The 13,370-nt window shown below is 39.9% G+C and overlaps 1 protein-coding gene across 1 annotated transcript in view; it reads left to right on the forward strand.

The window, feature by feature from the left end:
* Positions 1-13,370, forward strand: part of CFAP47 (cilia and flagella associated protein 47) — a 390,847-nt gene that overhangs the window by 288,087 nt on the left and 89,390 nt on the right. Inside the window, exons 55-56 of the mRNA XM_081950234.1 lie at positions 631-735; positions 7,340-7,496. Of these exons, the coding sequence (XP_081806360.1) occupies positions 631-735; positions 7,340-7,496 (262 nt within the window). The remainder of the gene's footprint in view (positions 1-630; positions 736-7,339; positions 7,497-13,370) is intronic.

The raw sequence follows: 13,370 nt of genomic DNA on the forward strand, positions 1-13,370 counted from the left end.
ATGTTTTGAGCTTTATCACATCTTATAATGATTATGTGGGCATTGCATGTAATGAATTAATCACTTTTAATTTAGACTAAATAAGTCACAAACAGGATAGTTTCTTTACTCATATGAATGTGTATAACTATTGGAAGAGCATAGAGACACCAGTTAAAAATAACTTGGATAATGCTAGTTAAAATTGCATTTTAACTTTTTAAGATTGTGTCACATGCAAGACTTAAAAGTGTCTCTGTGATCTGCAAAAAAAAGGAGGGGGGGTGGATAGCAGTATATGACTTGAAAAACTGAAGCTCTCTTTCCCCCTATATTTTAAAAGCAACTTCAGTTCCATTTTTGTGGTTAACAACATATTCTCTAATTTCTAGGGAATAAGCATGCTGTGATTTCACTTAGTACTGTTCACTGCAGTGTATTTATCATTTTTAGCAGATCCTGCATGCTGAGAATAGGGAAGTCATATAGTGGAGCATCTTAATCATGTAAACATCAACAGTGCTAATACAAGGAACAAGAAAAGAATTGGATTGAAAAGAAAGGAAAGAGGGGGAAAGAACATTGGGGTTTTTTTTTGTTTGTTTACTTGCTTGCTTTTCATTTCTCTCTTCCCTATCCATGTTTTTGCAGTTGACTGTTGCTCCTCATTCCACTACTGAAGTATCAGTTCTGTTTTGTCCATCTGCACTAGGAAGAACAAATCACACTGCAAGCATAATTTTTAAATGCCCACAGGTAGGAATGTCCATTAGATGTAATGAATAACAGATTATCTAATATTAAAACAAGTAATTGTTAGGCTGACAATAAAAGCTAGTTTTTAATAGTATGACTCAACTGTAATTTTCCTCCTCCCCCTTCCTTCCTTCCATTTCTTGTTGGACAACCCACTTCCTCCAATCTAACCAAGAGGGTTCCTATATACTTGAAAATAAGTTGAGAATTTAGGTCCCAAAATGCACCTCCAAAATTGGGTTTGACTTATCCATAGATGTGCAGTATATATATGATATATAAAGATAAATATTTTCCTTCCTCCCTTCCTTCCTTCCTATATTTTTCTGAATATAATTTATATTGTAATTAATATATTTAGTAATAATTATTAAGGGAGAGTACAGGTAGTTGTGGCTAAATCATGGTATTTGAGACTAATTTGCATTGCTAAGCAATGCAGCTATAAAACATAATATGTCACCACATTACTTAGGAACAACAATTTCAGTAATTTCTGTTGCTTTCAATGAGTGAGGATTGCAGCCAACTTCTTGCTGGCTTCAAAAAGCAAAGCCGTTAAGCCACAACAGGAATTATCTAACATTCTTCCAGAACACAATCCATCACCCCCAGCAAACTTTAACCAAACCTGGGGGCTCAGACAACCTATAGAGCCAGCTATGACCCCTATGTAGCCTGTACAATGGCCAATAGAATACATGTTCTTGCACAGGAACAGGAAGATCAAGTGCAAAGCCCAAGAGAACATATAACCACCACCACCACCCCACACACACACTCTCAACTCCATGTAGTCAGCTGCACCAGAACCATGTGCTTGGTGATTCTGCTTCATCATTAAACCATCTTTCCAATCTGATTCTGAGTAGGGGGGGGCATGTGTGTGTGCAGCTATCTCTACAAGACAGACGATACAAACATTATGGACAAATTTCCAGACAGAAGTCCATGTTGTTTAGAACTTGCTGTGCCAACCACTCCCAAATGTGATCCCTCCATGAATCCATTTAACTGATGACAACATAAATGAGGCAAGAAAGAAAACCTTACAATGAATTTCCACCCCGCCCCCAAAATCTTTCCAGCTGTCTTCTGGGAATTAAAAAGAGTCTTTAATCTCCACTTGCCCATCTCAGGTCCTCCCTTTCATGGCTGCTGGGTGGCATTAGGCTTGGCTTGGTGATAAGGCCAGTCAGTCAGGTTTGGCAAGATCTCCTCCATTCTGGTTGCTGTGATGACTTTCTAGTGGATGGCTGAATGTAAACCCAATTATTTGGCTCAAATGAATGGAAGGAGGCAACATCTGTGTCAGTGTGATCTGCTTCCACAGGTTGCAGAATTGCCTATGCAGGGCTGAAAGACATGAGAACAGGGCCCCTCCCCCCTCTGTGGGTGATCCACATACAAAGACAAGGAAAAGAGAAAAGGAAAGAAAAACAGAACTCTCAGGTTTACACATGGTCATTCCCACCCAGTGACATGCAGTCAAGTGAGGCAAGTGAGGCACAGCCTCACCGCTCTCATCATGAAAAGAAAAAAAATGTAAAAGGAAAAAGCTGAGCTAGTTGCTGCCTCACCGTGAATGACTCTGCTTAACTGTTTAAAAAAGCCTCTAAAAAAGCGCCCTCTACTATGAGGCAGGAGAACTGCATACCTCCTCTAGTCTGAGTTTAGGCGTTTTATGATCACTCGAGCAGAGTTAAGCAAGGGTTAAGAGCCTAAAACAGGGGTGGCGAACAAGTTCGACAAAAAGAGCCAAAATTTTAAACTGTGAGAGTCAGAGAGCCACACCAAGCGCTCCCTTTCGGCGCTAAACCCGGAAGTACGGTCTTGCCCCGCCCCTGGCGACGCGACGACACTTGCCTGCGCTCCACCAGCTCGGCTGGGAACGGAGACGTTTCCTCAGCGGAGCGGAGCGCCTGAAAGGGACGCAGGCTCATTCTGCCAGGCTGCCACCACTCCACTGAAGACATTGCTGAGCAAAGAAACGTCTCCGTTCCCAGCCGAGCTGGTGGAGCGCAGGCAAGTGTCGTCGCGTCGCCAGGGGCGGGGCAAGACCGTACTTCCGGGTTTAGCGCCGAAAGGGAGCGCGCGATCCGGGTTTAGCGCCGAAAGGGACAAAATCCAAACTTGGCAAAGAGCCACAGTATACAAAATAATGATAAGAGGCAAAGAGCCGCATTCATTTTGGCCAGGAGCCGCATGCGGCTCGAGAGCCGCGTGTTCGCCACCCCTGGCCTAAAAATTCCTGATGTAGTTGAGGCACGCAGTTCTCCTGCCTCATAGTAGAGGGCGCTTTTTTAGAGGCTTTTTTTTAAACAGTTAAGCAGAGTCATCCACAGAAGCCAGGCAAAGAGCCATGCTGTAGCACACACACTTTCCCCCAGCCTCTTTCTTTTGGAAGGCTCGGATCGGCTCCCCTCTGGCTTCTCTGCCTCTCCTCTCACCCCAGCCTGCCAGCAGGAGGTGAGTGGGTGGGCTTTATTGCATTCCAGGCATTTCCTACCCAGACAGCAGGCTACATTTGCAATGGTGGAGGTGTTTGGGGAAGGCAGCAGGGGAATGGGGGGGATGGCAGAGGAGCTGCTTTCAAGCCATTGGAAAAGATATCCAATCCAACTTTTGTGTGTGTGTGTGTTTGTTTGAGAGTGAGTGAGAGAGGGAAGGGGGTAGGAGAGATAGTCCAATCCAACTTCTGTGTGTGTGTGTGTGTGTGTGTGTGTGTGTGTTTGAGAGAGGGGGAGGAAGAGAGAGAGAAACAAATGCTGTCGTTTTAAATCGGAACTGAGCATGCCTGGCTGTGGAATTCTGGGAGTTGAAGTCCACAAGTCTAAAAATATTTGAAACCCAGCATTGTGTCAGTGCCTCACCAGCCATAAACCTCACCGCACGTCACTGTTCCCACCATAAATTTCAGTTAACTTAGGGAAGGCACAAATCTTAACAAACATATTACATGGTTGCATAGAAGACAGAGAGGAAGAAAGAGGGGGGGGGGGAAGAATCAATGTTCCCATGTATATATTTTCATTTTCTTTTAAGTACCTTTTTTAGCCAAATTGGTTTTCCAGCTTCCCCCCTGAGCAAAGCCAACTAATTACACAATTTCCTTTGCTCTCTTGTTCATACGGGCCAGGACAGGCATCTGCCGTTCATCCAATGCCACAAGCAAATATCCTAAGGTGATTACTGTCAGAACCCTCAAACTCCAGCTTCCCATGCTCCCCTTCAGATGTAGGGTTCACTTTGGCTTAGCAAAGCCAACTGCCATCAGTTTTCGGGTGGAAAAAAAATCTGGGAGGACTCTGGTTCCTTCACCGAGTACGGGCACCTCCTTTTGTAGCGAACACTGCTGTCAGTTTTCGGACCCTTGGTGGTCTGGGAGGACCTGCTGCTTTTTCTAAGCAGTCGAGTATGGGCATCTCCTAACACAGGGTTTTGCTCTGTGACTTCCCAGCTGGTTGCTGAAGTTCAACTCTCTCATTCACTTTTTGATTCCATTTCAACACAATCTCTCCCTTTTCCCTAACAGCAAATGCCCCAAGCTTTCCAGGCTCTGTTGGTAGAACAGACCTTTCTGTGGTTAGGAAAAGTACAGAGGGAGCAGGATCCAGCTGTGATTGAGAGAAGGGTCCTCTCACTCACACACACAGGCATACACACATTTCCCTTGCTTTTCTGAGCTTTAAAGTTAAAATTTAGAGGTACTCACCTTTTTTCCAATCAGCTTTGAGCTCAAAACTCAAAACCCCTTTACTAACTTTGTTCCAAATGGCCAAGGTCCAGGAGAATCCGCCCACAGACACAATGGGTCTGTTGCCAGGAAGGGAGGCTTACCCGGGCCAGTTCATTGGTCAGGTTAGTTTGGAGTCCCATCTTGGGATGCCAAATTGTGGGAAGAAATATCCATCTGGTTCAGTTCCAATCTGGGAGAAAGACACTGGAAACATGGAGGCTGACTGGAAAGATGGTTTAATGATGAAGCAGAACCATCAAGCACATGATTCTGGTGCATCTGGAGCTGAGAGTGGGGATTTACCTTCCCTTGAGCTTTGCACTTGAGCTTCTTGTTCCTGTTGAAGAAGATGTATTCTATTGGCTGTTGTATGGGCTATGTAGGGGTCATAGCTGGCTCTATAGGTGCTGCCATTGTTTCAAAATATCCTGTCTTGAATGGATTACTGAATCTGCATTTCTAAAAGCTGGCCTCAACATCTGCTGGGCTACTAAGAAAGACTTGGAGGCTGATTTCTGCCTCTAAAAACATGTTTCTCCATTTCTCCCTTTGGGGAAATATAATAATCTGCCCCTTTTAACATTCCTCAAAATATTTCATTCTTCTAGGAGGGGGGTGGCTTCCCACACTAGCTTCCTTGACAAACCAGCAACATTCATTTAGAATGTAATGACACTAAGTGCTATTAGAAGTGGGAAGAATCTGTTATCAGATCCTGCAAAATATTATTTGCTTAGTATCCTTATTGGTCTCCATATTTAATATGCTACTGTGACTATGCAGCTCCTCTAAATAAGCAGAACTCGTCAAAGGTAACAGGTATAGGAACATAAAGCTTATAAAAAATCAAAATTGTTTTAGAATTGGGTTTATTACCTTACTTGTTTTGATTGAACATACTGTAATTTCCATTTAAGTGAAGCATTTGCTATAGTAGTCTTTGTTTCTTTCATTTAGTGACTTCAACTTTTTAAAATTACTTTTCTGGGATGCTTTTAGAATGGTTATTTGTATAGTTGATCCAACTGTTAAATATTGTGTTCTTTTTGAAAATGTATTAATATTTACTATTAATATTTACTTTTAAGTGAGGATGAGCTCCAATATTCCAAGAGCTCTTCAATCCTCTAGAACAGGCGTATCAAACTCAAGGCCCGCAGGTTGCTTAAATCTGGCCCATGGGGCTGGCCTGGAAATATCAAAGCACCAGCTCACGGTGCCTCTGCTGGCCAAAATGGGCCACGGGGAGCAGTGTGTGCCTCCCCCGTGGCTATTCTCAGCCAGCCCAGCCTCAGTCTCCTGCAGCACTCTGTCAGCTGAAAATAGGCTGCACGGAGGCCCCGCAAGGCCCCCTTGCAGCCAGTTTTTAGCCTCCCCAACCTCCAGCAGTACTCTTCTGGCCAAAAATGGGCCACACAGGGCCCCCATGCAGCCCATTTTCAGCCGACAGAGTGCTGCAGGAGGACTGGACTGGATTGGATTACAATTATGTGACCTCGAGCTAAATGCCTGATCTGGATAGAAAGCAATGTTCTATGTTAATACTATAGTTTAATGCCAGATTTTACATAGTGTAGGCCCATCTACAATCAACAATATCTAATTGACAGTCATTTCTATCCTGGACATTATCTCTGCTGTTAGATCTTGTATTATCATGTTATTCATGCTATAGTATTTTTATTATTAGTTGAATAATAAAAATACAATAGTATGAATAGATTTTCTGCCTGGAAAAGCCATTTATTATTAAACAATGGGGTATAAATTGAGAAATAAAAATTTTAGTGGCATATGAAGAATAAGTAATAAATGTTTGCCAGTAATATCTGGTAGAAGAGATAGGAAAATGATTATAGTAAAGAACTGTGGAAATAAAGAAGAGAAGGGGGAAAATGCATCTTGAGTCAAACGTCCACCATGGCCATGCCCATCATGGCTACACCCACCCTGATCATGCCAACCCCAGCCCTCTGAGGTCAAATACAACTGATGCAGCCCTCAATGAAATCGAGTTTGACACTCCTGCTCTAGAATGATTTTTGAATTTCTTCTGAGATAGGGGGCTCCCAGTATGGAAAGTACAGCTTTTGGAAACAATATTGTCAGTGCAAAAGCAACTCATTGTGTTAAAAGGATTTACTTTCTGATTCTGTGTTTGGGGTATAACCTTTGCTGCTTCACTGTTACTTAAGTATCTGTAAAAAAAATGTAAATACTTACTCTGTAATGTTTCTTGACCTATATGTAATATGTATTTTGGATTTCTTAACAAAGTACTTGTTTCTATAAAAGCTGCTCTCTATAGTAAGTCTTTTCTCTGTAGAATGCCCAACTTATTTGCTCACATGGCAGTGATTTTTCATTTAATGTTTTTATAGTTTTTTCACTGTTATCAAAATAGTGTAATAGTTATTCACAACAGAAATCTGATTCATAAGAGATTTGTCATCTTTTTGTTGTATAAAAATGCAAAAATTAGGTCTCCATGAGAAGCCATTGTTCTGTCTGTATGCTATGGTGATAAAGAAACTAGTCCACTGTCACAATGACAGGAATAACCAGTTTGTTAAGAATTAAAACTATCTTATAGTTTTTCCCAAACCATAATGAATAATAGTAATCATAATCAACAATGACCTCAGTGGAAAAGCAGAAGACTCTCCTGTGGTAAAAGAATATTTTCCTTGCACGCTAGCTCTGCGTTTGTGTTATAATAAGCATAGGAGTACCAAAGCTATTTGACTGGCATGGAGTCAAATGTATTTATACATTTTTATTTGATATAAAATTTATATATTATCTTTTAGAGTGAGCTAAAACACTTAATCTGCTTAAAATATGTGCCTTTCTATCCATTTACAGCTTGAGGAATGGGTGTTTTACTTGTCGGGTATTGGTCTGATACCTCAACCAATGGAACCAGCTAGTGTCAGTTCTTGTCTGGGTCACCATTCTTCTATCATTATAAACTTCAAGAATCCTACATTTGAAGAAGTTGTGGTAGATATCATTTTAACAGGTATGACTGCCCTCATTCTCCTTTATGACTGGGAAATTGGATTAGCCATCTAAAACAAAAGCTTAAAATCTTTTCTACTGTATACAATGGAATGATGTTTTCTTTTTTAAAAAATTAATTATATAAAACTAATTTCTCCCAACAGTGAAGATTGAGATTCATGGTAGGCCTTCTACCATAGCAACTAGGATGTGATGTAGGGTTTCATTCTGCTCACAACTACCCAACCCTAGAGAAGATAGGCATGTATAAACAGGCATAGAATCAGAAGCACATGAAATATTAGTACCACTTTATAAAACCTTAGTAAAACTACAGCTGGAAAACTGCATTCAGTTCTGCTCACCCCATTACCAAAAAGATGTTTTGAAAAAAATGCAAAAATGAGCAAGGCCTAGAGACTGAAACGAATGAAGAATGGTTGCAGGATTTGGGTTTGGCTAGTCTAGAGAAAAGAAGGACTAAGCAATATTCCAGTATTTGAGAGGCTGCCACAAAGAGGAGGGGGTGAATTTATTTTCCAAAGCACCTGCTCCCTGGTGCAAGAAACAATGGATGGAAACTAATCAAGGAGAGAAGCAACCTGGAATTAAGAAGAAACTTCCTAACAGTGAGGACAATTAACCACTGGAACTTTCCGAAGTTATGGGTGCTTTATCACTGGAGATTTAAGAAGAGACTGAACAGTCACTTGTCTGAAATGGTATAGGGTCTCCTACTTGAGCAGGGGGCAGGTCTAGAACAGGGGTCACCAACCTTTTGGACCTCAGGGACCATTACATTCATAATTTTAAATCCAACGGACCACTAATATGATCTGCCTAATGACCATCTGGGGGGCCACGGCTAGATGGTCATGTGACTGGGTGAGCATGGCCAATTTGATGTCACTCACATCGAGGGGCACCTCACCAGCCTCTATTTGCCCCCCCCCTCCCAGCCATTCCTCACTTGACTGTCCGGGCTCCTTAGTGCCCCAATAGGAAGCAGTTGTTGGAGCTAAACAGCCACCATGAGAAATAATTGGCAAAACAGCAGGCTCAGTTAAAATTGGATCTGACCGAGAAGTCAGCTCAGCAAAAGCACCTCACTGAGGACTAGGAGCATAGGCTTTCCAAGCAGAGGGAAGACCTGCGGGAGTGCAAGGCCAGGTACTGGCCCCTGGAGGCTCAGCAGGCTGAGATGGTCAGCCAGTTCCAGGCCATGATGCAGTCTCATTGGAACAAGGCTGGGGGAGACTCTGCAGCAACACAAACGTTCATTGCATGTATCCGGTCCAGGGGCCATAGTTTGAGGACCCCTAATCTAGTGCAATAAAAAAATACAAATAATTTTTCTGTGGACCACCAAAATTTTCCCATGGATCACCAGTGATCCACATACCACCAGTTGGTGACCGTTGGTCTAGAAGACCTCCAAGGTCACTTCCAGCTGTATTCTGTTTGATAGATGCTGATACATAGCAGCAAGTTGGACTGTACCTTTCTGGATCAGTTTGCTTACTTGAGTAGCAAGAACAATGTAACTCTGTAATAATGCATGCTGCATGATCATTAACCTTAACAACTTCTATCAGTCATTTTGGATTTTTTACTTAGAAGGTACATAAAACAGAATGAGAGATACAGGATATAAACTTTAGTGTCTCTTTTCAACAAGAACCAATAAAAGGAAGGCCTAAACCCAACCATGTACAACTGTATAACTATAATTGTGCAATGCCCATAAAATAGCAATCAAACATTAATTAATATTCTTTACATTTATCTATAGGAATCTTGATTTTCATATTAGCAGGCCCTCACTGGGAAAATGGGAGTTTATAAAAATCAAGACAGAATTTTGTTGAACTAAAATATTAATGCCTCTGTGCAATTGCTAATAAGTTCTAGATGGCAACTATTTCATATTTTGGATCAGGTTATATCTACTGGGTGTGCTTTTTAAAGCAAACTATGCAGAAATATTTGAAATTGCACTTAATTGGTATACTTTATTGTCACAGATAATAGTTTGCAGGAGCATTGCTATTAAGAACATTTATAGGATGAAATTGTAGACCATGAACTTCAGTCACTTCATTTCCATTGTGAAATTGCTATTTTTCTGCTACTCTGCTTCTTAGGGGTACTATTATTTAAATAAAATATTTAACAGAATTATATACTGGGTACAATCTAATTCAAATTCATTATAGTTATAGCAACTGTTATATTTTAAACTGTGAAAATAATCAATATATTTATTAAGAACAAATTGTTTTCATATTTATTTACATTTGATAAAGAAAACATTGATTTTGAGAACAGCTATAATTCTCATTTAAATTATATTATACGTTAACACGTATAGTTCAGTGACAGTTTGGTAACACAGTGGTAGCATAATTCCCTCTCCAAGCTGAGTGATTTAGTTATGCTACCTTCACATTCTATGCTGAATAAGTATGACCCCTGAAGTTAACGTGAAACATATGTGTATCCTGAGACAGATCACTCTCTGATTGCTTTCTGGCTCATCATCAATCTCACCCATTCAGTTGACCCATACCAGGAAACTGTTGGACTCAATGGTGACCCAACCAGCAATGGAATGTCTGGTTACTGTCTATTCTTAGAGCAGTAAGATGTGGTTTCTAATTATGTTGCTAGGCTCACTTGTCATATCAGTATAGTTCCTTAAGAAATACTTCTATTATATTCATCCATTTGTTTTCAGTTTTGCTATGTTGATGATGTAACTTTTGACTGGTTGAAGACTATAACAAAGTTATCAGTCAAATCATGCTATTCTTGAAGAACAGTATTTCAGAATCTTTTTTGTAAATTAATAGTAACATAGAAGGGAGTAATTAAACAAGATAGCTCTATAACCTTTACAAACTGCCAACCATGAGTACATGGATTACTATTGTGACATGAGTTAACTCTATACCAGAAGACTTGGAAAAAAATGACTCATGAATTCATGCAGTAAAGTGCAAGGTGGTTTGATATTACAGATGTAACATCATTTTATTCTTTTTTTATTGTATAAAATACAAAACAAGAGAAAAGAAAGTAGGAAATTAAGAGAAGGAAAGGGAACAGGAAAATGGGGTGTGAAATACAAGGGGGAAGAGAAAAAGAAAGAAAAGGGGGCATTGACTTCCAATTATTCCTGGTACAATACAAGATAAATACACTCCAACATCAACTTTTTGCTTTTACGTATTAATATATAACTAACCATTTCTATAACACCAAATCTTTCTAATCAACAAAACCAAAACCAAACTTTCATTTTTCTCAACATGCACAAATTCCAGAAGTGATATCTAAATAAGAACATATTTTCCTCTTTAAATAAAGTATTCAATTTAACCATTCCTGCTTTATCTTCCTTGTTATGAAAATAGTATGTATTTCTATTTATACCTATTAATCTTTGTGAACTGTCACCATTTTTATTTGCAAAATTTATTATGTATTCTTTCAAATTCTTTGGCCTTACTGAAGTGGGGGAACCTTTTTTTCCCTTCATCCTTTCCCTCAAAGTACTTAAACTTTTAAAAAACAAACAAACAAAAACACTTTTTTTAAAAAAACAAAACAAAACTTTCTAAGGTGGAGGCGTTGCGTAGTTGGCAACCTCCTCGACGTATGAAGGATGTGCAGAGACTCCTTGGGTTTGCCAACTACTACTGGACCTTCATCCCCAGCTTTGCTTTCTTGTGTTAGAGGGGAGGTTCCGCCCTGAATTAACGAAGCGTGGACCGTGGCTTCTCCTGGTAGCATACTTTGAATAAGCGAAAATAAACCCAAAGTAAGATCTAATAAAAACATTTTAATATAAAAAAAAATAAAAATACAAAAGTGCTAACTCAATTAACTACATTTTGGCAAGATATATGCCTGTCTCCTTCGGCAGGTGAACGGAAGATCAGAAGAGAAAGTTAAGGAATGTGTGACGTAATGTCATGTGTACTAAATCACTTGCAGATAAGAACTGGAGCATGCTCAATAAATCTCAACACAGCTAGCAAACCAATTAACGCAGTGACACCCCTTCTTTTGCTAGTTGGGCTGATGTCATCAAATCATCAAATAAGGCACATCTTCTTCCGCAGATACTCGTGTTGAGCTGCTGGAAGCAGTTTGTTGAGCATGTCAGCAATTTGATCATGTGTAGATACATATTGCAATTTAACAAAACCTTGTTTAACTAATTGCTTTGTGTTTTGATAACGAATGTCAATGTGTCTGGATCTAGAACCTGTGAAATGTGACTCAGAAATATAAACCACCGATTCATTATCTTCCATCACTGTGATTGGTCGAATCGGACGTGTCCAGATATCTGCGATCAAAGCATCAAACAATCTTAGAGAATTACATGCATCTGAAACACAAGCATATTCAGCTTCAGTAGATGAACAAGAAACAAAACTCTGTTTTCTCACTTGCCAGTAAACAGGACATCCATTCAGGAACATCATGTAACCTGAAGTACTTTTGCGTGATTTCTTATCACTTGCCCAATCAGAATCTGCATAGCAACATAATTCTGCATAATCAGTATGTGTTGGTTCTAGCAATAACTTCGAACTCAGGACTTGGTTCATGTGTTAAGTTGTGAAAATCTGTTTGCATGGGTGTCTTTGTTGTGTTAGCATCTTTCATGTTGCAATGATGCAGAATGTGTTCAATTTTCTCCTCTTGTGAAAGACTAAACCTCTTCTGTGTTTTGTCAATCTGAACACCTAAATAAGTGGTAATATGACCTAAAGACTTCAATGTGAAGTATCTCTGCAAACTTTTAGCAAAAATCTCAGTCATTTTCTTATTTGGACCAATATAAACAATATCAACAACATAAACAAGAATTATCTCATATGCATTGTTAGATCTTTTTGTGAACAGGCGTTCATCAGTTTCGGACTTAATAAAGCCATTGAATTTAGTTTGTCAGTAAGACATAAGTACCACATTAAACCTGACTGTTTCAGACCATAAAGATTTTTGTTCAGGAACCAGGTATCCCCTTCTTGCTGTTGGAATCCTGGAGGGCCTCTCACATAGATCTCTTCATCTAGGTTAGCATCTAGATAAGCCGTGTCCACATCAAACTGGAAAACTTCTAAACCAAGAATAGTTGCAGTGGTTAAAGCAATTTTTGCACTCTCAGTTCTAACTGTTGGTGAGTAAGTGTTTGTATAGTCCTCAGGATAACGTTGAGCGAAATCCTAGGCTACAAGTCTGGCTTTGTACAATGACTCACCATTCGGTTTCTTCTTGATTCTGTAGACCCATCGAGTGCCAATGACTTTTTTGTTTGCTGGAGGTTTTGCAGGTGTAAACACATTAAGTTTCTTTAAACTGTCCATTTCATCCTGCATTGCTTCATACCATTTCTCTTGCTCTGAATCAGGAAACTGCTTGATTTGTGTAATCATGTATCAGGAGGAAGTGTAACATTGCAAATCAAAGGCAAGGGTGTTTTTGTCAGTTGCCACGAATATCGTTGTGGAGGGATTCCTTTTGTGACCCTCTTGGAACTTCTCAGAACAACAGTCCATTCTTCTTCTGCTTCTTCATCCTCATCCTCATTTTCGTCACTAACATCAGCACCTGTGGCTTGTGAAGACGGAACATCAGGTTGTGAAGAACTGGTAGAAGGAATATCTGCCTGTGAATCTTGGTCATCAGGCTGTGTGGCATCTGCAACATCATCTCTAGGAAAATAAACTCCAGGATCATTGGAATGAATCCTGGACCAGTCAATATCTTCCTAAAAATTAGCAGTTTGTGAAATTGCAATTACATGTTTAGGGTCAATAAATTTGCTCCATTTTGAATTATCATCAATACCCATAAATCTCAGTCTCTTTGCTAC

The sequence above is a fragment of the Natrix helvetica genome (genome assembly GCF_964273705.1).
Source record: "Natrix helvetica genome assembly, chromosome: 4".
NCBI classification, from domain to species: Eukaryota; Metazoa; Chordata; class Lepidosauria; order Squamata; family Natricidae; genus Natrix; species Natrix helvetica.